Genomic DNA, 27,394 nt, shown 5'->3' on the forward strand with positions numbered 1-27,394 from the left:
TCCAGGAAAAGCAAAAAGAAAAAAGAAAAGAAAGGAAAAAAAAAAGCATAATGCTTTTTTTGTATCGATTGAGTATTAGGGGACATATCCGAGATGGGAGAGGTGGTTAAGACATAGTTACTGTGCACATTGAGACCTTGTAAAAGTTCCACCAGGCAGTGCAGCCTCGGGCACGCATCACTATCAGGAGTATGAACGTCGTGCAAGGCTTCCACGCAAAACCGGTAAAGGAGCGATACAAATCGAGGCAAAAGCCGACGACCCCTTGGGAGCTGTCTCTTTAAAGGACTCATTGCATTTCCCCATTCTCCATGAGCAAGAACCCCCATTTCCTGGTGGGGGCCCCACGCCGGGTCCCCACCCCACCCCGGCACAGCGCTGCGCTCCCGACGTTGAGTTAACTTTTTTAATTTGCCAATTTGTCAATCCCGCAAGAACAACATTTTAATTTTTTGTGCTTTTCTTTTTCTTTTTTTTTTTTTTGTTTTGTTTCCCCCTTTTCTTTCATTTTCACAGAAAAGATCAAAGAGGCTAGATGGTGAAAACATTTATATCAGGCATAGCAATTTAATGTTGGAGGTTTGTATGAACTTGAAGCTTTTTTCAGTTGCGTTTGCCTAGACCTTCTGCATCTGCGCTGAACTTTTTTCTTTCTCTTCTGCCGCTGCCTTTGTTTTTGCATGCTGTTGCATGAAAGACCTTTTTTGGTTGGTTGGTTGGTTTTTTTTAAATACGCTTTTGCATGGTGACAGTAAACACGACGATGTGCAGGCATTCTTCCTTCTGCCTCTTCTGACTTTCATTCTCTCACACTTACCCAAAATATATGATTGGCAGAGCTGCTCAGGTCTGCTCTTGGACCCGCTGGGTGCTCACAGTGACGTGAATCGTGGCAGGGGGCTCATTTACAAGTTTCTCCTTGCTTGAAATAAGGTGGGTTTTTTTTTCCCCTGGGGGGAAAAGACAGTCTATGAAAATGCAAAAATTCAGGGTAAGATGCAGGTGAAATTGCCTCGCAGCATCTTCAGCGCTCCCCCGGGCCCCAACCTGCATCGGCACCGGGTCCCCTTGGAGCTGACGCGGGGGCTCGATGGCCGTGGGTGGCTTGCGAGCAGGTGAGAAGCCATTTCATCCCTCCTGTTCCCTTTGGCTTTGGGAAGCCTTTACGCTTGGTTTTGCCCAAGCACGGTCTCAGAACAGACCATGCCAATCATATATTTATTATTTTTTTAATACACTCTGTTACGGAAGACGTTTTGTGGCTTCTGATACTCTGTGTTACGTGTTTCTACTCGACCTTGCAGCACCAGCAGCTGGTAGGGTTTCCCTCTTGGTATCTCTTGCAAGTGAAGTGTACTAACTGCCTTCTCCTAATCTCAAATTTTAAAAGTTTTGCAGCTTTTGGGTGGTTTTCGGTTGGGGGTTTTTTTTTAAAAAAAATTTTTTTTTTGACTGCTACAACCTAAGCTTTCTGCCACGAGCGAAGGGTCTGCGGCACGACGGGCAGGGCTCAGCCGCCGCCGGAGCGCTGCGAAGACTGCGCCTGTCACTTCCTTTTGCCCAACTCGAGCATCTCCATCTCCCCAACCCCACACAGAGCTTTTTCATTGCTTCTAAACCCCTTTTTCCTGTTAGTGCAATACTTGGCTCTGGCACCCAGCCCCTTCTCCCTCCGCTGCCCTTCCCACCGGTTCTGTTGCAGGTGCTCCAACCCTCCCCTAGGAAAGGGCTGACCCCAGCAGCTCACCCCCTTTATTCCTTTTGGGTTTTTTTGTTTGTTTTTTTTTTTTTAAACTCCATGCATTTGGCAGATCAGGTGTTTTTCCAGCAGACCTCATCCTCCCGAAGCTGCCGCTTGATTTTATTGTAAGCCTTTTATCGCTCCGTGCTTGGTAACCCGCTCTCCGTATTATTACAAAAAGGGGCAAAACGGGAGGAGAAGCGTTAACGCTGAGTGAGCTTGTTCCTCCAGATGCTTTCAAGACCCCACGTAGCTCTTCGTGGCTTTAGCTTCTCCGCAAACCCTCCCAGGACCAGCTCCTGCGCAGTGGTGGATAGCCAAGGTGGTCTTTCTCTCTTCTCTAAACCAGGAGCTGCCGTAGGGCTCCTGGACCCGGCAGGCTTATTTATGGTTTGTTTTTTTTTTTTTCCTAACTAGCAGGCACGTGCCTTGTGCTTTCATCCAGGAAAGATGCCAAAACTGGTTTGTTTTTTTCCCCCCCGCCCCCAGAACCGTGCCAAATGTTGTTACTGAGGGGTTTGGGGCTGTAGCCCTGCAGAGGGTGGGCGGTGTGTCCTGGGTAAGCTGCAGGGATGCAGAGATTGGGGGTGCGTTTGCTCTCCCATCGTCTAAAATTGATGGGTTGAGAACCAACTGAAAGCCCCAAAATAGTGACGTTTCCCAGTGATGCTTTTACTGACCTTGATTTCCCCCTTTCTAACGGGTGAGGCTTGCTGCTTTTTGGCACTGTCCAGAAAAATTGTTGTTTGGCTTACGCCTATTTTATGGCTTACGCCTATTTTATGCAAAAGCTTTGTTTTCAACAAACTCTGGTTTGCTTGCAAGGAAAAGCTATTTTTAAACAAGTCGAAGAGAGCTGACTTGCCTTGAAGTCTGTGCGTTTATGCTGTAAACTGGCATCGCAGAGCAGAAATCTGGCTTTTTCCAGATGAAGTATTTTAGCAGGAGTTTCTTCATTGATCCAGCACAAAGTAACTTCTCGGTTTGATTTTTAAAAGGCTGTCATCTCATCTTCATTTCAGAAGTCTAAAACCTCCTGTGGTAGCTCCTGGAGGGATGAGATGAGAGTTGGGGGAAAAGTAATGGGGGTATTTTGGGACCAAAGATAATTCCTGGTAGGACGAAAGCAAAATAGGTATGAAGAGAATAAATAAAATTGGGAAAATATTTTCTTTAAATGTTAACTGCATTTATACTCGTGAATTTTGAGGCTAGCAGAGGGAAAAGAAAGCAAACCCACCCAATTTAAAGACATTAAATTAAAAAAACAAAAACCAAACGAAACCCAAACAAACCTATTATTGCAATTTTAAAAAAAATCCCACATGGGGAAAACCTCAGCTGTCATCTCTTTTGGTGTAGCTTGAGATGAACTGATGGCACGTCCCGCTCCTGGAGGACACCCCGCTCCGTGCCGATTGCAGTTATCCCAATTAATACGAGAGGAAAGAGGAGAGAGGACGTTCCCTTTGTGTGTTTGCAGTGTGAGCACAATTGATGGAAGTCGGCAACATCTCTGCTGAGCGCAGCTTTGCTATGCGGCAGCCTAGGCAATCGCAGGTGTCACCTCCGTGTCTCTTCATTTACCCTGTCCTTTTACTAATAGGATCTAGATAAGACCCAAGAAGAAATAAAGAAGCATCACGCCAACATCAGTGAATTGAAGAAGAATTTTATGGAGTCCGTCCCGGAGCCTCGGCCGAGTGAATGGGACAAACGCTTGTCCACTCACTCCCCTTTCCGGACCCTCAATGTCAACGGGCAGATTCCCACGGGAGCGGATGGAGTGAGTACCTCGGCGGCGCGTGGGTGTCGGTGCACTGCACTCTTCCTAGCTTTGCAACCTAGGATTCAGGCTCGGCTCCCCTTAGTTTTTAGTTAAATTGAATGTTAATAGTTAATATTGACATTTAACATGTATAATGGTCTCTGAGAGAATTGATGGTTTAGTTGTAGTATCATAAAAACGGGATTTATTTTGGCTTTGGTAGAAAAGAATGTAGGAATTCTTCACTTCTGGTTTCGATGCTGCTTTTCCTAGCGTTGCTTTCATCCATGATGCTCGAGTATACTTCACGTGGCTGGTTTGGGGACTGGCTTAATCCTGGTGCCAGAATATAGGTCTCCCCAAAATGTGTGTGTGGGGAAAAAGCCCCAGATCCCTAAATTGAAGGGAATTACTTCAGAGATAATACGGCAGCGGAGATAATAACCCAGTGGAGATGCACTAGGACGATATCAGTTTTCAAAAGTCAGTTTATTCTCCAGTTAATCCAGTATGTCGTTGGGTTTAGTCTTGCATTAGGACCTGCAGGTGCTGATCTGCTGTGGAGGCTCAAGAAGACTCCTCAGGTGGCTACAGCAGGGCTGTTCACACGTGGTGGAAATCTTTCTCCTTACAGGAACAGTACCTGTACGTTAGTAGCCACATACATTCACAGCTTCTCTGCTAATTTCCTTGAAAAGGTAATTTTTCAAAGAAACCGAGTTGGAGCAGCAGAGATCTTGTCTGCCAACTGGTTTCTTGTTGGATAACAGCCAGCTTCCCTCTTTAATGTTGGCGTAACCTAGCTCAGATTTGAAGCTTGTGAGTAAAACTGTAGTTACGGGCCGTGGTAATCAGCCTCTTAAATAGTAAATGCGATTTTTTTATTACAACTGAAAAATCGCATCCTGGCTGCCGTGGCGGCAGTCGTAGACTCTCTCCTGGTTTAAGCCCGGCTTCTCCCCTTCCTACCCACAGGGCTGCAGATAAGCTTGCATTTAATCTTCGAACCATTGCGAGGGAGCTACTTTTTAAACGGAAAAAATCTTGCAGTGGATGGAGGGTTATTGTCACAGGTACAAGGGGTTTTAAGCACCGAGTTTACTACAGGCTCCTCAAAGCATAGAGAGCAGCCGTGACAATTATAGGGCTTTTTTACCCCGCTAGATAAACAAAACCCCCAAAATGAACTAATGAGGGTTGATCGTTATCCTTGGAGTTATCCTGTTTAACACACGGATGAACTTTTTCCTCTTTGGTTGCTGAGTCTCAGAGTAAATTCTGCAGGACTTTGGGCAGCAGAGCTCTGCCCGCGGCGCCACGTGGTTTATGGCTGTGTGGGTGGGATAGGGCAGGGGCTCTCAAGGTCCACAACTGCAGTTCAGGAATGATATCCCTGGTTATTAGGAAGAATTTCTTGCATGGTGACCCCATTGTGAGGTCTTGGGGGGCTGCTGTTCACGATAACTGGATGGCGTGGGCTTTTCCCATCTAAAGCTGCAGCGGTCCACAGCGATACAAGAATGGTGTCAGCCCTGGATTTGCATTTCTGGAAATTCCCTCTCAATCTGATCCTCTCCAAATTGGTCTTGCTCTGAGATGGAGGTGGACACCTTCTGCTGTGAACTTCCAGAAATGCATCTTCACCAGGCACCTTCCGGGAAGGCTGTTTTCCTTCCCCTGCATATGTTTAAGGATGTAAATCATGATGCAAAGCAATCCTGTTTCTTCTGTTCACGGTGGTATCGACGCCCCGCTGTAGTGGCCAAAGGGTGTTCTGCCAGGGGCTGCTTTTCTGCTCTTCCTATATGTTTTATTGCAAGACAACTGAACCTTAACACGCTTTGTGTGTCCAGGTCAAGAAAGTCACTGTCCTATCTTCCGAGAGACAGGTTGGTGGGCTTGAGGTAAAGCTGCTGTTCTGATATGTGCTTCTGAACCAGACTTCTGCTATTGCAATGGCACCAAGCAAAAACTCAACAGCAGCTGCTGGATAATATTTTATTTTTTTTTCTTTTGGCTACATGAAGTAGTTTCATAACTCACACACCGAGAGGACTTTTGCACTGCTGCAGCTTTTGCAGCTTTCAATTTTGCTTATTTTGGTGCATGGCTGGTTCGAAAAAGCTGCATGAAAGATATAACCGTGTATTCGGAGAGAAAAGCAATTATGAAAGTTTAACTGTACCCTGTTCTTTTTATGTTGTCTTTCTTTCCGTTTTTTTGTTTTAATGATCATGTGACTCTTGCATTTTATATTTTCTTTTGCTGCCCAGTCTCCCAGCTACTTTCTCCCCAATACTCATCACTTAGGGGTGTGCAAAGAACCGGTCCCAAAATACCGCACTGATCAAAGGAGACTAGCTCAGCTGAGAGAGCTTAGAACCAAGTTTTTCCTCTCCTAGGTGCACTTGGGTTTGACCAGGTCTGGCAGACTAAAGAGATGGAGAGTTACTGAAAAGCGACATTTCCCACAATCTTTTCTTTCTCCAACGAAAGCGTTAGAGCCCTTGCATGATGATTTCCTCATTTTGGTTTTTTACATTCTTTAGACTCCAGAAACAAAAGTGCTAAAATGCGGAAGAAAATTGAAGGAGTGTGCGATGCTCCTACTGCCGTCCTGCCTGTCCCACATTCGGGATTTCTAAGATTAACAATTTTTCACTTGTTCCAGTAGAATTTTCAAAACAATCAAAATTTTGATACTGTCGTCAGAACTTTGAAAAAGCATTTTGTATCTGCACTGCAGTCTGGATGTTCAGCGGTGTTTTAACAAACGCTATTTTTTAAGGGCACTGTAGAATAGGAAGCTGTCAAAGACCCTATTTTGTACTACGCCATTTCTAATGCCTCAAAACTTTTTTTTCTCAACCATTACAACTCCCAAACGCTTCAGCAGGTTTTGAGCATACGCTTTGCTGGGAGGGCAGTGACAAAACACGCATGATCCTGATCCAGATGTTAATGAGATCTGCAGAAAGGACTGGATTTTGTAGCTGTAAGGCTGGTGTGACCCGAGCCACCAGCAGCTCCGCTCTCCCGGGCAGTTTATTTTCACGTTGAGAGGAAGGCTGTCCTAAGGCTTTGCACACCTCCAAGTATCATTTTGGGCACTTTCCATCTGTCATTTTTGTTCATCTCTCTCTGTCTTTCTTGATCTTCTACCATGAAAGCAGACACAGGAACGTCCTCTGTTAGTACAGGATGAAGACAAACTAAAAAAGCAGGAGATACCTACTGAGACAGCCTTTCCCCAGCAAGCAAGTGGAGAAACTCTTCCAAAGGTTTCTATTCCAATTCCTGAAGAGCAGAAATCACTCAAAAAGTGTCAGCTCTACTCTAGCATTTTTCCTTCTCCACATATTCCCTTTATGATGTCCCTTCTCCTGGTCGTAGCACTGACTGTTTGGTGGCTGCTCTTTCTCTGAGTGGCAACAGGGTCATGTTGAAACCTCAAGACCAAAGCTCCTGAATTTCTTGGCCGTAGCCTCTGCTGCATCTTCCTTGTCCTGGTCTTTGATCTCCGTAGTTCGCTGTCCCGGGGAGGGACACCCCACGACCATCGTGTTAATCCCGCTGTGTGTCATTGTGTAGCTGTGATCCGGGGACCTGGCAGGAGTGGTCATGGATTGCCAGGTCCCTTTCGAAGTTTCCTAGCGTGCAAAAGCAAATTCTCTGAACCGTGTTCCCGATTGCTGTAAGAGGGCAGACGGGGAGCGTAAATATGTGGGAGGAGACGTTTGCTTCTTCGGCCCCTGTAGACGTCACGTAGAGTTGCTGCAGCCTTGCTTTTAAGCTTGTTGTTTTAAATGTAAGATGTTCACGAGCTGAAGAACATTTGATACTGCTCCAAAAGAGGCTTTTCAGCAATCTGCCGAATCTAATCCATAACCACTCCTTTCCTTGGAATCTAAGATTGGCATTTAAATGAGAAGTGTTGATTATCAATGCTGCCGTTAGTGTTAACTTAGAGACAGGGACGGGCAGCTTTTCATTTTCCCAGTGGGGGAAGCTTTTCGCAAAGCATCGCCGCTTCCCTCTTGCGTCCCTATTCTTGTTTCCAAGAAAAAACATCGTGTTGTAGGAGAAAACTCATTGCAAGGGAATATTTATTGTAAACATAGATTAATCATTTTCCTGAATCTGGTGGTCTTGGTACACTTCAGATGTGTTTTATTTAATTTGTGTTGAACTAACTGATGCATGTTTGCTTAGGTCACGGGACTGGAGTAACCTGCTGTTAGGTACGTCTCCTCTGTTAGCATGTTGACTTTACTACATCAGGACACGCTTCTAATGTTAAAGCCATGGATTGTTTTGACTTCTCTAACAAAACCGTTGCATGCCGCTTGTTGTATATTGCCTACAAATGTAAATGTCTGGATGATGCTCACGTTTACCCGAGTTACCCTGGTTGAGCTGCGTCGGCTCCAAGAGGAGTTGCCCAACTGGGCTGAGCAGAACTGGTTTGCGAGCTGGAGGGAAGACGGGACTTTGTGTCTAAGGGGTTTCTTTTCTGTATATAGTAATTATGGGACTGAGCTTAGCCAACTGCTTCTCCTTTCGGTAGTAACGTGCTTTCTGTTGCTTTCTCCGGAGGGTTGGTGTAGACACGATTACTTCTGAGAGCAGCCACCAGTGCCAGCAGTGTTGGCAGCTGCTCCAGCAGCACAGAAGAGAAAGGAGAGGACCTTTATTACAGGGACTAAAATATGTGAATATATATAAATACATGTATTTATAACCCTTTATAGATCTGTATCTGTGTGAACAGTGTTATTTAGGAAGCTAGCAGATAAGCTTTCAGGAAAAAGATGTAAGGCAAATATGGCATGTGCTGTCTGATCCGAAGGACCGTGGTGTATCACGGACCGTTTGAGCCGCCTCTCTTGCTCTCAGTGTACAGGTTGAGGCTCTAAATGCTGTCTCAGAAACTTCGGTTGCTAGTGAAACCCTTCCTTTTAATCTGCGGGAATCTTTCTGATTACTCTTGTAACCTGCTCTGATTAGTTCACCGGTTTGTGCCTTTAGGACTTTGTTTTGTGAGGATGCTGATTTTTCATTGGAAAGTACTCTTCCCTTTTTAATACACTGCCTTTAATACACAGTCTTCCTCTTTCAGTGGTTGGAAGCGTAGAAGGCACTGGGTTGTTGTACGGGCGTACGGAGAGCTGTCGGCGGCTGCGTCCGAGGAACACGCCTTGGGATGCAAATGAACTCTGTCGAGCTCGGTGTGAAGTTTAGGAAGGCTTATCCCGAGAAGGTGGGCCCTGGAGAGGAGAGGTGGGGAAGGATGCTGAGGTGCCACGTGCTGTGCGGAAGATGCGGGATGGAAGAAGCCGGGGGGATGCTTCTGGCTGGGCTTCCCTGCCTGAATCTCCTTCCCCAAATTAGAACGGCCGTGATAAAAAACAGGGACTGTTCGTTCTCCCTGTCCTGGCGTGGAGAGGGAGCGGACAGGAGTTATTCGGATCTCTCTGTCCGTTTTCTGTCCGTATTTCCTGGAGAAGAGCAGCTTTAACACACACCTGCTTCCTTTCAAAAGCCATTGCTCGGGCTGGCTGCCGGGCCGCTGCTTTGAGCACTGCTGAGGTTCCTCATGCTGTCTCTCTGAACCGATGACAAGTACTTCGAAGCCATACCAGTGGCTTTTGCAAAGCCATGGTTTCTGTAGCTCAATCTACCATTTCCAAAGGACCTGAAGTCTAAAAATCTTTGCCCGGAGCAATGTTTGAACATAGTGCTCAGGGGACCTTATCCTGGAGTGATGAGAGATGCACTCTGTCGGTCACTTCAACTCAATTCTTAAACTTCCGAATCAAAACGGTCTCTCTCTTCCATTTTTTTTTTTTTAATCTTGAGGTAAGGCTGGTTATCATCAGCAAAAAAACTTTTAAACTTTACATTCTGAGAATGCTCAGGAACATTTTTGGGATTTATATAACAATTATCACTGCAGAGCATAAAGAAACTGAACAAATGCTTTATATTTCTATGGCAGTCTAGAGGCCACTTACCTATATTCACCCGGGCGGATGTGATCTCTTCTGACAGAGAAAGCCCGAAGCTTATCAGGAACAGAAACCTCATCCGTTGGACACCGCAGTGATGTGTCCGCTGTGCTCCAGCCCCTTTGCCGATTGCTCCTCCGCTTCTTTTCCCATTTGCTTGCGAGGGCAGAGGGGGTCACAGAGGCGCCCCGCGGCAATCCACGTAAGGTCTTGTTCCTGCACGTTAAACATCTCGTTCCCGCGCGCGACGTATCTCGTGCGTGTCGGTGCCGTGCTGGCTCATTCCTGGTTTCGCCCTTTTCCCTTGATGTCCGTGCAGGATGCGGCGCCGAAAGATGGGATTTGGGGATGCCTGCTGTCGTACCCGTGCACAGGGAGAGCTGATTCGCTCTGTTTTTGTTTAAGGGCAGAAGTCTCAGGGTTTTCATAAAGGAACCAACGCGGGTACTTCGCTCCCGTTTTTCCTCAGGATTAAACTTGCTGCGAAGCACCGGCAGCCCCCCGCCCGCCTGCCCCACGCCCTCACCGGCGTGTGGGACTAACGCACCCTGTTTGTACGTGGCCGGTGCGATGCCAGTCCGTGAGTGACGGAGAGCTGAATTATCCCTTCCGGAGGGAAGCTGGAAATAGCCACAGCGCGTAACCTCATCCGGGTTGGCGTCAGAAATCCTGATTTTTTTCAGTGCGCTCTGCTGCAGAAAATGACGTTTTGGTGGCTCTGGCGTGCCGGTGATTTGGCTACATGAAGACTGCCGGCAGTTTTGACGTTAATTAGACCTCCCCGGTGTTTTGCAGTCTGGTCACTTGTCTCTTTGGTGCTCACGTGTGGGATCCGGTTAGCGGCTGTCGAGGCTCGGTCCCTTCGGGTTTTCCAGCAGGAAGCTGGCGATTGACTCCGCGCTCATTTTCTGAATCTTCTTATCCTGATAGCAGCTCTTCTGAAGGCCAGATAAAACGCAGAATAGGTTCTCGTGCTTTTGTGCTTTACGAGCAGGTGGGCTTTAGTATTTGGAAGCAGCAGCGATGGCAGAGCCAATCGCTAGAAACTCAGATTCAGCTCTGAGGCTGCGTTAGGTATCGGGCTCCGTATGCGATGATCATCGGTGATATTCGAGGTGTCCGTTACTGTAAAACAACATCCCTGTCTTCTTTTCTGCTATTAAAAGTGAACAGATAAATGAGGGTATTGTCTGCATCTCCTGCCGTGTGCTGCTTTGCCCTGCGGGTCGATCGAAGATGAACCGAGGACTCTACGGGCAGGTCAGGTTAGGGGACGGAGTTAAGCTGAGACCAGCTCTCCTCCCTTGCAGATTGTGCAGTAACTAGTGATGACTCTAAAAAGTAGGTGTTCGATATTTGCCTCCTATCCTGAAATAATGAGGAGAGGGGGATTTTCTGAGCGTGGCACCAAAGGAGCGGTTCGTGTTTGGAGGAGCGAGGTTGCGTTGGCCTTGCTGTGTCCGTACCACGAGGCTCCTCGAGAAGGTTATGGGCAAAGCATCTTCCACTTCACATCAGGGTCAGTAATTTGTCATTCTCAGAATTATTCCACTGGTTTCTTGGGTTTTCTTTTTTCCTGGTCATGGAGTTGATGGCACCTGTTCCGACCCACAGAATGAGGTAGGATGCTTTCCGGAAAAAATTTAGCCCGAAGAAAGGTTATGGATTCATTTGGTCGGTACTTAGTGGTGGGTGACGCTGGAGAACCTGACAGCGGTGGTTTCTCTTGTGTCCCTGTTTGCGTCCGTCTTGGTTTGTGAAGCTGGAGGGAAGGACTAGCCTTGGCTTGTGCCACTTTGGGATCTTCTAGCGGTGGTACGCAGGCGTGTTGGATCAGTTTGTGGGGACTGAAAACACTTTCTTTTTTACCTAAAATGCTCTCTTTTGGAACACTTTTTCGGTTTTGTATTTCTCGAATTTTTCTTTGTAAATATGTACATTTATCATTAATAAATGTTCTTGCAAATCAGATTCTTCTTCCCACTGCTTATTAACGAAAAAGGTTTACGCGACTTCCTTGGACTAACCCTCAGCGTTGCTTTCTCAAACCGGGAGCCAGCAGACCCCAGGTCATTCCTTACCGGTCGCGTTCGGGGCGCTGGGTCTGCTGGACACTCTCTGGTTGGGTTTCGTGCTCCTGGGGAGAGGGGACCCGCGGCTGTAAGCAATGCACACGTGCAAACTGGCCGGAATAATTCGATTGAGGATTAAATCCAGCTTGGTTTAAGAAAGGCTTTGTCTGCAGCGGGGTGGAAAGGTTCAGCTCTGTACCAAATAACGTAACACAACACGTTCTCCCTCTTCGCTCCTGAGAGTCAACGACAGGAAAACTAGCTTGCAGAAAGTTGTCCCGAGAGCAGAAGTGCTGCAGGTCCTGCGAGAGCCTCTCCCCCGCACGTTGCGTTGCTCCTTTCTGGTATCGTAAGCGAAGAAACCGATGAACCGCTGCCTTTCTGCTCGGTGGCACAGTGCGAGCCCCTGCTTGGGTTGAGGCTGGTTGAAGCTGCCCGAGGTTGTGTCTAGAGACTGTGTCAAGAGTCGGTCTTAATTTTAAATCCCGACTTTTCTTCTGTGAGACGATCGACTTCTGGATAAACCGTTCGGCTCCTTCCGTGCCGTCGGGAGCGATCCCAGGAAAGCGAATCCGGCTGCGCTGGAGCAGCGTGCGGCTTGTGCGGCTGCTCTCCTGGATGAGCCTGGCACCGGCGCAGAGCCACAGCTTCGATTTACGAAATGAAGCAAGCAAAACGCAGCAGCGCAAAATTGCTCTCCGTTATAAACCCTGATGGTATCCCCACTCTTTTCACTAAAGCGTGTTTCGGTGCCACTAGCGGCTTTTTCTCCGCAGAGGGGATTTGGAATAAGAAGTGAACAGCTTCGTACCACCCATCCAAAGCCTACAAAGGGATGGGAAGGGGATCAGGGTGGGTGGGGAGAGGAATCACGTTGCTCAGAAACCTTATTTTAATAATTTAAGTATTGCTCTTGAGGTTGTTTCCTGTTGCCCAGTAGTTGATGCAGCAGCTTGGAAGCGGCTGCTGCGTATCGTGTAATATCCTGGGATTCTTGTTCATCACAGCAATTTCATCTTTTTAAGCTCGTAACATGCTGTGGATTTTCTAGCCATACTTTTCACTTTGGTCACATTCCCTTTTATCCTTTTATCGTCTGACTAGGCTGGTCAAGATGTTGTGATCAGATTAAAAAATCAATTAAAAAATCAGCCCCAAACCGCAAATCCATAGGTAATGGCCATCGTTTTTCAAATGCCAGGGTTTATTGAACAGCTTCTAAACTTTTTAACTTCTCTCTTTAAGGCAAAGCCATTCTATAAACCATAGCAGGTATTGTAAAATAAGGATCTCTTTATTTGCTGCTTTATAATACTTTTTACCCGAGTGCTTTGACAGCTGTGAGATTGAGCATCCTTTGAGCTGGGAGTTCTCGCTGGTGAGTGCGGTTCGCTGCAAAAGCGACGTCATCTACCCGTGCATCCGTAGACGGTCACGCCGAGCCTGCTAGCTTCTGTGGATGCTTGTTCGGGGATAACCTAATAACGGGGACATCCGCAATGCCGGACTGAAAAAGAAGGGGACTGGGAAGTACCAACTAGCTGGAATTTACAGTATTTCATGTGGTGGTTGTAGGGAGTTAGCGTGCACTGTAATTTTATGTTTTTATCAATTTTTATCAAATGTCTTTGGTAACTGGTGGGTTGCCATCATTTTAGCACTCCTTAAGTTTCCTGCAGGATAGGAGTCTGGTTTGGGATGGGGACAACTGAATATTTCTAGGGGAGAGGCAGCAGCATCCCTGCGCGGGCTGCAGGAAACAGGTACCCACGCTGGCAGCTGGTTCGTACGAATATATCCTGATCCAAAATAACAGGTTCTTGAAAAAAATACAGGCAAACAAATTTATACAAAACCACTTTTTAAGAAAAAAAAAATTAAAATCCTTTTGATCGCATGGTAGCAGCCATGCAATTAAACCTGTTATTAATTTATCCCCAGTCTGGATTACTGTGTGTCACCTACTACACCGTACCGCTTAAGCTGTGTCCTCCGCATTTGTCGCCATCGGGAGCACAAAGTTGGGTTCACCAGGGGAACGGTTTCGTTGCATTCGTGTCTGGCTGGATGTGTTTCTTCTGGGGCATCGCATCCTGTCCTGTATTTTCTTTATGCTGCGTATGGCTTCCGCGAATAGTCTTGCTTCGCGCTTGATTTAGGCGTCGCTGGGTTGGTTTCGTGTCTCGGGAAATGAGGATTTTTGCGACCCAGGCGCTCTCAGGTTTCATGGGTCTTGATGAGAGCTTGGAACTCTACGAATCTGAGCCCTAAAAGCAGGAATGCTTTTGCATTTGCAAATTAAAATAAATCTTGATAAGATCAGAATTTGTAGCAGATGTTCAAATTCCTAGGGTTTTGGTTTTGTTGTTGGTGGTGGGTTTTTTAATGAAAAGATAATCTTTTCTAGCCTACATGCAAAAACTGCATTTTTTAAATATAGGAACAAACATAACCTTGGTTTTGTTTTTTAAAGTGTGTGTAAATAGGTAATTTCATATGGAAACAAATACCTTTCAATTAGTCAGTGGAATAGGAAGGCGAGGGAAAAAAAAGTGCTTCCGATCAGTTGATCTTATCAGGATTTCATTCTGTCTTTATAGCTTGCATGTTTATTGCCACACTTTGCTGACGACCCGTACATGTACACCGTAAGCTTCATTTAAGCTTTTCCCTTGCTTTACGCTTTTACCGTACAAGATACTTTCTTGTGCTAACGTAAATTAGTTTTTCTGTATAGGAAAGGGAGCTGGGAAATTGTTTTGACTGGCTACAAATGTTTGTCTCTTAAATAGATCTGCATTTATGTAGCTGCTTAATCTGCTTTATCTGCGATTTTGTCTCTTGGTCGAAGTAGTGCCCCAGCCGGTATCTGAGGAAATCTCGCTCCTCCGGTATTTTCCATTAAACTCCAGAAGATGTACTGCGTCTTCTCAAGATCCCACGATTAATTAGCACAATTTAGCTTATATATATATATATATATATTTATTACGGAAAGATCGGTATATCGTCAGTCCATAAATCAGAGTTTTAAAGTAAGATTAAGACGCGGGCATTCAAAGCTGATAACCTCCATTCTGTTTTGTGAAATATTGCAGTGGAGTATCTTGCAAAATGAGAGTGGGATCTGGAGATACCTTTGGAGGAGCACGTATGGAAGTGGTTTTTGATCAGAAATAACATGTCCCTATGTGTGCAGTCAGACCTGATCGCCGCAGCGCTGGTCGCTATCCCTGCGCTCCTCTTAAACGCCTTTTCCTAAGCAATGTCCCAAGAACTTAAAAGACGCCCAAGAGGCTGGGAATCGGAATCTTCTTAATAAAAAGTGAGGCAACAGTCTCTGTTCGTCTTAATACCACCCCCAAAATTAGAATAACAGTGGACTTGCCATGCTTTTGTCAAAATTTCATCACTGTATTTGGATGAACAGATACGTGGCTGTTTTTATACAAAGTTACCAGAAATCGGCCGTGAGGTTAATTATTGAGAAGAAATAGTAATGGCATTGATTAAGCAGCATCCCTCTGAGTTTTTCCCCTCCTCGTTCCCTGATGCTGGATGATGTGACAACTTTGATACGTGTAAAACCGTCAGTGCCTGTACCTGCTTATTCTGCCCTTCCTTGGAGGCAACTTTCCACGTCGGTAATGAGAAACACAATTTCTAGCGGAGAGCGGGACCGTAGCCATCGTTTGCTGCTGGTGACTGAAATGCCGCTTCTCTGTGCGTATGAAATACTCATCGCTGGGGCATTTGGGCAAGGAGCTGATTTTTGCTAAAGCTTTCTGTCTTGTTCATGTTTTAACTCTTCTCTTCTGTCACTTGTTGCTTCCCTCCTGGCTAGAGGGCTCCCAGAGATGTGAGAAGACCTAGTTGATGAGACCTTGCTAACGAGCTGAACGGAGAGCAGAATAGCACCAGCCTTAGTTAAACCTTGGCACGCTCTTCCCACGTATCGCAGGTGCTCTAGACACGCTTGCTTGCTTCTCGGAGGGCTGACTTGCTTCACCACGCGTCTTCTCTCCTGTGCACCGTCGCAAACGCCAATTTTGTTGTATCTTCAGGAGGTTTTAGCTACCGCAAAGGTTTCCGTGCACCGGCTGCTTTTGGGATAAAGTATGTTACGATTTTTTTCGGTAGTCACCGATTAAATGGTCAAGCGCAGCTGAACCGCGTGCTCGGTGGGGTCAGCACGCATCAGCGTGAACGTCTGGCTTTCCAGTTTAAAGCCGTGTTTCTTTATTCCTCAGCTGAAAAGTTTTGTGCTAAGATGTGCGAGTTAATCAAACCGGTTTGTCTAAAAGAAATAGTACAAATTCTTTCAGATGACCAGACTGCATCACCAGTTCGGGAGCCGCTTGGTAACTGAAGCAGTTGATTTTACTACTGACTTGTAGATACTCCTACAGTAATATTCCCGATGCCGTAATGACAAGGCTGTGTTAGTTATCCCAGAGGGTGCTGGGAGGTGCGAATGTTCCCAAGGGCGAGGAAAAGAGCAAAGCACAGGGATTATTGTGCGCAGTAATTCCGGGCTTATTATTTTAACCTCCACGTGCAAGTCAAAACACAGCGTAAAATACTTCAAGGAATTAAAAGCAGAATTGGAGCATGGGTTTGGTGTAGTCGGTGAGTTTTGTTGCACGCCTGAATTTTGGATGTGCGCAAGTCCCCGCTTGCTACGCTGAAATTATTCCTGTTTCCAAACTGGGCAAGAAGTGCTTAGTGGTGGCTCTTCCTTTAGTTGCAGAGAGTTCTTTTAATATTAATTCCTTAAACTTCAGGAGGGTGGATCAGTAACGTACCGGGAAGGCCGTGTCAGTAAACGCACTGGATACATCCCGTAGCACAAAGGTTTTCAAGCTTTCAAGTGTCCGAACCCACTGCTGTTGCATGCGTTACTGGAGATGTGATATATTATAAAAAACCAATGTTTTGCCTTTATGCTTCATGACCTCCTGTTCTCCCTAACGCTCTCTTTCTCTCTCTCTCTCTCTCTCTCTCTGGCCTTTTTTGTGTATTCGTTTCTTTTTAGAAAATGAGTGACTTTCTCTCCCGAGAGGATGTGGCTGCAGTGCCAGAGAGGAGCAATGTTAACACTGGCTTTGCGTGGGAGGGCTCAAAGCAGTCGGTAGCGTTTAGTGAGACCCCAGAGCCTTCTCCCAGCCGTGACCTTGCTGCTTCCTCCCTAAGCAGCGAGGAGGAGGAGGAGGAGGCAGCTCCCAGTCTCCCCGCCAGCAAGGAGGACCTGAGATGTGGAAAGGGGGTTTGTGCGGATGCGGAGAAGGACTCGGAGCTCTCTGAGCTGGAGCCCCCCGCCAGCCCTGCCGCACCTCCCCGGCAGCCCCGGGGAGGAGAGGAGGAGGCGGCAGAGGATGGCAAAGACAGATTTGCCTTTAGAAAGCTAAATGGCGAGTGTCACGACTCAGATGTTAATAATGGGCTGCCGGCGGTCATTCGCTGCTTCCAGGTAGTGAGCCCCAGCGCCTGCTCCCCCACGTCCCCCCGGCTGGCTTTGGAGTTGGGAACCCAAACACTGCAGCAAGCAGATGTCACGGACCCAGAGAGGAGTTGTGTTTGCTTGGCCTGGACTCGTGCGTGGAGCTAATTAGCCGGTTAATCTCCTGCAGTCAGTGCACACGAGCCCCTCTCAATTTATCTTGGCGTTAAATACAATTGCTGCGGCGCAACGCCCTTTGCCTTTTTTTGATCAAAGCATCCTGTTGCATCCCCCAAAAGGGAAATATTTAGGCTCCAAAGGCACGGAATTTTAGTTCCTTAAGGTATTTGCCGGCTCCTGCTGAGCCTTAGCACAGCAGACCAAATTGGAAGCACCGTCAAACGTGCTTTTACGTCGTGAACGTGAGCTGTGATGTCCCTTTCTGCTCCCCACCGTGGGAGATATTTTTGCCTGCTTCAGTGTTGATATTAATTGCTGTTAAATAGGTGTCCGCTTCCCCTGCTAACAATCACGGTGGCATCTGTCAGGTTTGGGGACGGTGAGCAGATATCGAGCCCTCTGGGAAAACACTGTGAGTCTGAACTAACTCTGTCTTCTTCTGGATAATTATCAGGTGGTGGAACAACTGATTTCTCTTCCCCCTTTCCCCCGTTTCTCTTTCGAGACGTCAAGTTTCTGTTTTGTCTGACATTGATTTAATAAAAGTTAAAGACCTAGGATCTGACGAGGATTTTTAATAATCGAGTGTTTCGCTTGCAGTCAGGATAAAGCGCTCGGCCGTGATCGAGTCTTTATTTGCCCAGGGTTTGTGTTAATCTTGACATTGTCATCTGTAGAGGAGGGTCATCTTCTACTGGCAGCTGGCAATGAGCTTCTAGTAATTAGAAAGTTAATAATCAGCAGAAACGGTTTCTTTGTGATATTGTGACACACCAGTTAAACCCTTGATGCCTCGCTCGGGCTGACCTGCGGGCTCGGCGTTGGGGAAGGTCTGGAGGATTTTTCAATGTCTGTTTAATCCTCACGCATGATCTCTGCCCTCTGAGCAGTGTGTCGTACCAGAGGCTTAATTAAAACCAAAGATTTCCACGCTGACCTTGGTTCCCACAGTGCTTTTATCAGATCAGTGTCAGAACATTTGCCAGCGACACGGTCACAGCGTGGAAACGCTAACTGGGTCTTTACGGAGGTGTTTTTAACCCTATTTCATAGCCGCCGCTAGTGAAGACACAGACAGTCACCATCTCCGACGTGTCCAGCGCCGTCAAAAGTGAAATTCCCACGAAGGAAGTCCCCATCGTCCACACGGAGACGAAGACTATCACCTACGAAGCTGCACAGGTAAGGTGTGTTCTGATTAATTTTCCAGGGGCTTAATTAAACTCAAGTAAGCGGTTTGTTTCCGAAACCCCCGGATGAGACAGCAGCACCTGCCTTTTTTTTCTCCAGGCATCTGAGTCGCAGTGCAGAAGTTAGCTGATGCTGTGGACACAATTTCCAGGTGCATCTGGTATTTTTAGAGGAGTGGTGTTTTTCCTGTCCCTGAGGAGTAATTATTTTTGCAAGATGTGCACGCAAACAGAATTTATCTTCAGCCACTGGTGGCTTCGGGATGTAGATTTGACTGTACGGAGTTAACCTGAGTTGGCCTTTTTCTGCAAGAGATGCCTTGTCTTGTTTTCCCGCGCTCTCCTTGCTGTTTATACCTCTTCAGAACTTGCTTTATAAATTATTTGCTTGTCCTTTAGTTTTCAACCCTGAAACAGGTGTTGAAAACCGAAAGTATTGTATAAAATGCAACCGGAGTGAGTATCTGGTGTTTGGAAACTAGAAACGTTAGTGGAGCAATACCAACGTTGCAGGTAGGGTTTCGTTGCTGAGGTTAGAATTAATCCTCAACCTAAAATAGGTTTTATTTGAGAATTTGGAGCCTTTGTTAGCTTGGGTTTGTTATACCTGTGGTATTATTGGTTTTAGAAGCAGCCCGTGCTCTGGTGCTGGAGCGCAGTGACTGTGGGGTGTAGGGTTGGTTACGGGTAGCCCGTGGACCACACTTGTATAATTCGGGATTCCCAAGGAATCCCGTGGCTGCTCAGCATCCTCCCCGATCGCAGGAGTACAGATGTGCCTGCGCCGGGCGGTGGTGAGCATCGCCCTGTTTCTCAGCGAGGGAACAGATGACTAGAGGAGTTCTGCTCCGGTTACTGCTGTTACCGTTTCTAACCGGGAAATGAAAAGGAAAAGTGAGTCTCCAGGGCTGCGAGAAGTCAGCCATGCAGGCACCGGCTTGTGCCGTGCCGTGCGATTTCTTCCAGTCCGTGGAAAATGGTCCCACCTTGTGGTAACTCCAGATATCGTCCCACCGCGGTTCTGGGGAAGCTGCCCAGCGTTCGTCAGTGGCGCACCGTAAGGGAGCTGCGGCCAGGGTGAGTTGGCAGGATGACTTATTTTAGGTTTCTCGGCAGACCTTGAAAGGTCGAGTCATGCAGGATGGGAAACAAGTACCCAACTGTAAAAGAAATTGTCCCGAGTTCAGCAGACGTCGGGACTTTTGTTGCTTCTGCAGAGTTCAGAGTGATGTGTGAGGTGCTGTCAGGAGGGTAACAAGTACCTTCTGAAGCAGATTGTGCTCTCTGGCTTTGCGAACCTCCGTGGATATGGCAGGTGTAATTTGGGGTAGGTCTCTGCTTTGGTCTCCCTTTGTGGTCCCAAGCGTGCAGCTTGGCGTGGAGGAGCTCGACCGGCATTGCGGGGCCAGCAGCGTACCCAGATTTGGGTAACATCCCAGCTCACCGCGTCTGAGGGCTGTCACGGCTCCTCCCTGGGTGATTCTGGGCACCCGTGCGTTTCCAGCCGTAAAGCCCACGGGCGTCGTGCTGAGCCTTCAGAGCCCTGCCCAGTCCTTGCGCAGCTGGGCGCAGCTCAGCTCGCTCTGTCCCGCGGTCCACAATGGAGAGGAGTTTCTGTCCTCGGATTGCGTCCCGCTCCGTTAATGTGGAGATCCTGTTTCTGTCCACACTGCTGATGTTCTTCTGTCCCACAGACAGATGGTGGCAATGGAGATTTAGACCCTGGCATCCTGCTGACTGCTCAGACCATCACTTCGGAAACCACCAGCAGCACCACCACCACGCAGATCACGAAGGTAACAGCACGGGAGCGTGACAAACCACCACCACCAGCTAAAACGACGTTGATAGACAGATGGGCAGAGCTGAATAATTAAAAAAAAAAGAAAAAGCTTAAAGCCCAGTTCCCTTCTAAAAATGTGAAACAAAGCACGAGGGGCCCAGGTTTACCTGTGTTAAATTAAGACTGAAGTGCAGTCTGTGGACACGGGCTCCGACTGTCCTGTGGGACAACGGGAAAGAACCGTACTGTGAGTCAAAGCTCTTCCCCGGCTCAGTTATAAGAAAATGAATATTTGACAGTTTTTCTTTGAGCAGCGGCAGTTTTCCCCCGTGGTTCTGATACCGTGGTATGACAGCAGTATTTGGTAACGCTATTTTTGGATACCGTCTTTACCCAGGCAGCCGCAGCGCGCTTAAATTCCTTTTCACTTCCAGCCTAACCGTAGTTTTTCCTTTCGTACTAGACTGTAAAAGGTGGCATTTCAGAGACACGGATTGAAAAGAGGATCGTCATCACAGGAGATGCAGATGTAGACCATGACCAGGTAGGAGCTTGGGCACGATCCAAAAGAGCATCTCAGAGCTTGCCCAAACTAGACAGGCTGCCTTTCCGAAGACGACTTCACCAGAAAACAACCTAGGGAAGTTCTACTGGGGTAGAAATAAAACTTCAAACCTGATTTCAATAATAAATTCCTCTTTGACAGTACGCAGTTGTATAGCTGGGCCACCAAAGCTTAATTCTCCTCTGAACCTGGTGTTGGCAGCAAAGTTTTGATTCCAGAAGCGTTTTGCACAAATGCAATTTAAAAAAAAAAAAATCCACAGAAATGTGAAATAAAAGTTTCCTGTGACATCCGGACGATCTGCATTAATTTTCTAGTAACTTTGAAGCGTTATTGCTGCTGCATAGTGCCAGAAGTCATTTCAGAGCACTCAGCACCTGCATTAAATCTCATCGGCTTTATAAGAAACCTGATGAGTCAGCCTTATTGGCCTCTAGCGTGTGTTGGAAGCGATGATTTTTGTCATCAGAGGATTATACTTTGAATTTAATTTTAGTTGCAAGTATCATGGGGCTGGAGAATATTCGTATGACAAGAACTAGTTTATTAATTCCAACAGCAAATGTCTGAGATGATGTCTGAAATGTGCTCATCACACTTGCTGGAAGAATAAACAGGGTTTGCTTAATTGCTCTCATCCATCTTCTACCACGGGGCAGCGGAGAGATGCTGTATATTCTTAGAAAACAGCTTTTCCTTTCAGAAATAATCTAATACCGCCAAAAGTCACCAAACTGCGGCTGAAGCGGCTATACTTTTCTTTTTCTCTCCCCAGAGTTAGAAATAGCCCCTTGTCCCCCTGAGGACCGGCGGTGGCGGGCCCTGAAATGCAATCTCTTTCAGGTTCTAGCGCAGGCGATAAAAGCAGCGAAGGAGCAGCACCCGGACATGTCGGTGACCAAAGTGGTTGTGCACCAGGAGACCGAGATCGCAGAGGAGTAGCGAGGCTGTGTGAGTAGGGCGAACGCGTGCGAGTGAGTGACGGGTCCTGCTTTCCCCCCAGGGCGGGGAACTTGATCCCAGTGCAAGCGCGATTTGGCTAAATACGGTCAGTGTTTAAGTAAAATTATTATTGTTAGCTGATGAGTCCCGCTCGAGCCGTTCCTATTAAATCATTTAAGGCTGATGAAGTAGTCACAAATACAGACTAATCCTGCGATGGAAATGAGCCGAAAAAGCCTAAAAGAAGCTATGCGGCTCCTGTGACGTGCCCGTTTTGCCGTACCGAGCGCCTTTGCCGCACCGGCAGCGCACCGAGCTGTAGGGTTCATGCAGACCCCTGCCTGTGTCAGTGCCGGGTAACCCCTGAGCTGGACCCCGAGCTCCTGCCTTGCCTGGAAAGGTCTCTTTTCTGCAGCCTTGATGGGTTTGGGAAAGAGCTGCTCGAGGAATCCAGTGCCGTAAAGCCCGTCCTGCCCCGCGCCGGTGATGATGGTGTTGCCCTGCGTGTGTCCTGCCTCGTCCCAAGGAACCTGGTAGCGCAGGGATTCGGGAGGCGGAACAAGAAGTTAGGCAGGATGAGAGGCAGCGTGGTTTATAACAGACGTTGCGGTTCAGCTTAGCTGTCCGAAGCCGAACGAAAATGGCAGGGGACTCCGAAGGGTTCCTGGACTTGCAGCTCTTAAAATACGGTCCGTCGGGGATGGGAGCAGGACGTTGCTTGTGCCGAGGTGCCTGGAGGTGGCTCCGAGCCTGAATTCACCCCCCCATTGATGGTGACTCACCTTCTGACTTCAGTTCTCCAGCGGATTCAGGGAAGCAGGTTCCTCTCTTTCCCAGGAAGCCGGCTGTCGGTAGCCGTAACTTACCGTGTTTCTCTCTTTCCAGGAAGCGTTCCTGCCAGACACAACGCCAGGAAAAAGAGACCCAGCAAAACTACCAAGAAACTACCTGGAGCACAAAGACCTCGGATTTACATGACTTGACACTCAGAGACATTCGTATCATTTATTAGGAGTTGCGCTTTGACATTTTACTTGGGATTTTCCAGACTCCACTGGATCCTATTGGATATAGATTTTTTTTTTTTATATATATATATTGTGACAAAAGTATGCCATATTTCTAACTGTACTGAATTATTTTTTACAGGTTTTCAATTTTGCATTCCCTCTCACGCATAGCCTCTTCAGATACAGACCCAGACACACCTTGCAGGGCTCAAAGGGTCGCTTTTTTAAGTCCTATTCCCTCCGCCTCGTCGGGGATAACGGAGATAAGCCGCATCCGTTCATATTCCAAGCGCGGGATCCGTACGCGCCTTCAAAAAGCCATGGGTCCTTCTGCCGGGAGAGTCAGTTTAAAAAAAAAAAAAAAGTCAGACTTCAGTTTTGTGCAGCGTTTCCGATTTGCCTCTTGATGATTTTTAATTTTTTTTTTTAGCTCTAGGGAGCTTGAGACTCCAGCCGCGATCCCTGGGCGTGCAGAGCAGAGCTGCTGCCTTCGCTCCGAGTTTTCCTCCCCGCTGGGTTTCAGGCCCCCGATGTGTGAACCCAGCAGGGTTTTGTGGTGTAGCCGATGCACACATCTTCATAGTTGATTAGATTTAAGGAATACTGAAAGTTGCTTCGAGTATCTTATACTGTGAATTTTAGAGCTTTAAGAGGACTGTGATAGCACCTCGCCTTCCTCCTGTGTGTCTCTGCCGAGTGCTACCTACCTGTTTGTGTTTTCTAGACGCCATTAAATTAAAAAGCCCTTAGAAGTGTGTGTTTAAGGTGTTTGGACTCTGAATGCTATTAAGGTAGGCTTATGCAGCATTCACAGTAACTGATTTTTTTTCAGTGTCATAGTTTTTCTCTCGTTTGTGTTGATGATTTTTACATTAAGGGGGGCTTTTTTGTAAGTCAGGGGTTGGTTTGGTTGGGTTTTTTCCCCCTCCCCTCGCAGTGCTAAACACATTACCCATATACCAGGGCAAGGTGTTACCTCCTACTATCATTTAATTTAATTTAAAAGCCTTTAGACAATCCTTCCTAGGCCTGTCAGCTGTATCTGGAGAGGCTGAACAAGAAATCTTTGGAGATGTCGGACGGTGCTGGCTGTGATAGAGCCAAACTACGTGGAAAGTGCTGCCACCCCCTCTTCCACGCCGGCTCTCTGCTTCGTTTGGCTTCGTGACCGCCTCGCCGGAATGAAATACTGGGATTAGTGTCTGCATCTTTAGGCTGAGCTTACAGACCGCTGGGGCCATCTCCAGCCTGGTGGGGATGAGCAGAAAACATCTTTTCTGGGGCTGGATGCATTTCCCTCCATGGCACCGGGGGCTGAGCTCCCGTTGCTGCTTTCGGAGCTTCGTGGAAATGTTCTAATCGTGCCCTAGTTTCTCCTTCCAGCATTTAAATTTAAAAAGAAAAAAAAAAAACCCAAACCCCAAGCTTTGTAAAGAGTCTGCCCAGACACTTGTGAACACTTTAGTACACTTTGAGGTTGTGATTTTTTTTTTTTTTTTTTTAATATATATATAGTGTGGCACATTGGTAGCTGAGGGCAGGGAGTGCTCTGCTGCTGCTCCTCAGTTGAGGATGGGAAGAAAGTGGCAATAAAAAAAAAAAAAGCTCTCTGCTATTTTAAATTTGAATAATGTGTTTCAGAAGTCACTGGATTTAGCTCAGGCTGCAGCGCCTCGCTGTTTAGCTGCAAACAGCCTTTGAACTACACCGGGGCCAGTGTAGCTTCTCAGATTCAGGTGCAATTTTAATTAAGCTCTCAATATTGATTGGAGAAAATGCTGGAGCTGCTGGATTTTTGCTTTTTTTTTTTTTTTTTTTTTTTTTTTGAGCCTTGCTGGCCCCGGGTCCTTCTCAGCCTCCAGCCCTTGCCATGCTGGTAGCCGCTTCCCCGGGTGCGCGGTGCCCTCCCGTGATGCTCTGCCTTCCACCGGGCATCTCGCTTGGGGGGTTTATGGAGTCCTGGGCTCCGCAGCTGTAGCGTAGAGATTAAATCTTCCTATTTATGTCCAAACAGCCCTTTCCTTCCTTATTCTGCAACACGGATCCTTTAACAGGTCTGTGTCCCTCCTGCCCTCAACTTACTTGGGTAATGCTTGCCTTAAACGCCCATCACGCCCATCGTCACCTGAGCATCCCTCTGGCCATGTCCCTTTTCTGGGAATTCAGGTTTTTTACCGCTCGGTCCTTCCTTCTCACCCTGGAGCAGCTACCTGAGGAGTAAAGGGGCACGCGGAGTAGTCGTTAGGAGGAGTTCTGAGCTGTACCAGACAAAGCCAGCGTGATAAATTCAGTTTGTCCGTAGCACTTAAAGGCGCTTTGGCTGTCACGAGAATTTAAGGGGAACGTGGTGCGAGGCCGAAGCTTGGCCCTTGGGTGTTCAGGTGGGGGGTCCTGTGCCCTGAGCACCGTGAGCAGGACAAAACACCCTGAGCAGGGAAATTCCAGGGTGACAAACGTGCTGGCACGAGAGGTGGTTCCCTTCCCGAAGGATGTGCTCACCGTGGCTGCGTACGTCCCTTTTTCGGGGCCCGTAGGCTAGAATAACCCTAACTTTATTTTTTTTTCCTGGATTTTGGGTGCCTGTTTCCAGGTTGTTCATTCTCACACTTCCCCCCCCATACACACACTTTTAAATTCTTGCTTCTTGAGTACTTTAAACAAATTATCGCCTCGTCTGACCTTTGCCATCACCCTGCTGTCTGACCCCTGGGGGGATTTCCAGCCCTGCCTACGGCGCCCGAGCCCCGGAGCTGGACAGGAGCAGCGGCAGCTTGGGAAGAAGAAGAAAGTTAAGAGCAGAAGAAGCTTCTTCCATCCTCAGCCGGGGCTGCCCGCACCCCGTCCACCTCCGACGGGTTTTTAAAATCCTTGACTCTTAGCGTGCCGTGTTATTTCTAGGGACAAACCAGCTAAGTAAGGTCTATTTATATGAATGTTCCCAGCTCTTCCCACTCCACAAATTCACCCAGAGACTGTCTTGATTGTATAATATACATTATATGGAAGCTATTTATATATGAATGAATGTTTTTATAGAAAGGAAGGCAAGGAGCTCGTGTTCTCCTCCATTAAACTGGAACGGCAGCTCCGGTTGCCAAATAGCGATCTCTGACCAACGCAGATGGGTTAGCAAAGGACTGACTGATTTCTGATTTTAATAAACTGTGGTTTCCTGATTTTCCTAATTGTACGATGACCTTAAGAGGTGGTAGCGTCCCAGCCTTAGAGTTGAAACTTGTAAAAAAAAAAAAAAAAAAAAAATTAAAAATAATATAGTTGAGAATATGAAGGAGCTTTGTAAAATTTTTTAAGGCAATTGTGAATTGTCTAGGCTAGCAGTTTACACTCTTCTTTATAAAAATAGGAACTTGGAAAATTGGCAAATCTTTATAGATTGACTAGTGATGGGAGCTGTTATTTTGGACTTTCATAGTAAATCAAAGGGAAAGTTGCCGTAGCATTTAAACAGGTGTAAGTGTTCAGTATCGCTTCTTGTATTGCATTTTTCCAATAAATTTTCAAACAAAACTCTCTCCCCGGCTCTGCAGCCTTGTTCCTCGGCCTCACCCCCTCCAGGTCTCTCCCCCCGCCTGGCTTCGTGGCAATTCGGGTTTTCTGACCTGAGCCAGACCCGTCTCCTCCCCAGCGTGTCCCCGGCTGCGTTTTCCTGCGCGCTTGGTGCCTTCAGACGCTTCACGCAGCTCCCGGGGGCCCCGGAGCCCCCAGAAAGGGCCAAAATGGAGCCCCAGGCTCCAGCATTTCCCTAAAGCATCATCACTTGATGCAAAACCTCCCTTGGAGCGGTCGGAGGTGAGCTCAGGTGAGTGTTTCCGCTCGGCAGCTGCTGCCGAACCCTGAGTGAGTGTGATTGAACTGGAGCGGGGGACGTGTCTAACCCTTTTTTTTTTTTTTTCCTTAATTTTTTTGTCCTGTCTCATTTTTTTTCTGGCTGCAGCATCTTTAGGAGGGACAGAAATACCGAGCAGAAAGCTGACGGGGCATCTCGGCTGCCAGACTGACGGAGAACAAAAGCCAGTTGGCCCAGTTAGGGCGACTGGGGATGGGATGGGAAAAGCATCCCCGTGGATGTACCGCACCCCCCGTGCCTCAGTTTCCCCAACAGAAAGGGAAGGGTTACCCCACTGCCGCTCACGCACGTGTCCATATTCCCATGCCAAAAGCAACGTTAATTCAGATTACTCTGGAGATGAGTCACGGCATCACGCTGACACCCTGCCTTCGGCCAGTTTGCTTTCAAGCCGCTCCAAGTAGTAAATCTCGACATAAAGCGAAAATTTACAAAGGAGCCACAGAAATCGGCCCCGGATAGTTGGCAACCGGCCACCGCTGGAGCTGCTTGTCCGTAGCGTGTCACAGCAGCTTGGGGCACTTCCAGCAAGGAGACGGAGCCGACCCCGCGCTGTTCCCCTGCGCCGCCGTTCCCCCACGCCGCCGTTCCCCGCACCGTTCCCCGCGCCGTCGCAGCCCCGGGCTCCTCGCCTCGTGCAGCCCCAGCAGGGTCACGCCAAAACGCGCCTTAAAAAACCCGGTCCCGGGTCAGACACCGCGCCGGCGTGATGAGCCGCAGCCAAAGAAATCATGTTGGGGGCCAAACGGCCGAGAAATGGTTTAATTACTCTGCTTAATTAACCAACCACCGACGCTCAGCCACCGAGCTCTGGGGCTGTCAACCAG

At 47.6% G+C, this 27,394-nt stretch overlaps 1 protein-coding gene across 50 annotated transcripts in view; it reads left to right on the forward strand.

The window, feature by feature from the left end:
- EPB41 (erythrocyte membrane protein band 4.1) overlaps positions 1-26,232 on the forward strand; it is a 93,918-nt gene extending 67,686 nt beyond the window's left edge. For 21 of the 50 annotated variants that reach the window (XM_054802352.1, XM_054802349.1, XM_054802337.1 and 18 more), the window contains 8 exons: positions 517-579; positions 3,348-3,527; positions 16,625-17,059; positions 18,263-18,391; positions 20,094-20,195; positions 20,646-20,726; positions 21,591-21,698; positions 22,575-26,232. In XM_054802352.1, the coding sequence (XP_054658327.1) occupies positions 517-579; positions 3,348-3,527; positions 16,625-17,059; positions 18,263-18,391; positions 20,094-20,195; positions 20,646-20,726; positions 21,591-21,689 (1,089 nt within the window). In that variant the 3' untranslated portion in view covers positions 21,690-21,698; positions 22,575-26,232. The other 29 variants (XM_054802374.1, XM_054802371.1, XM_054802372.1 and 26 more) reach the window with 12 other exon arrangements.
- The last annotated feature ends 1,162 nt before the right edge of the window (positions 26,233-27,394 follow it).

Source organism: Grus americana, chromosome 23, assembly GCF_028858705.1.
Source record: "Grus americana isolate bGruAme1 chromosome 23, bGruAme1.mat, whole genome shotgun sequence".
NCBI lineage: Eukaryota > Metazoa > Chordata > Aves > Gruiformes > Gruidae > Grus > Grus americana.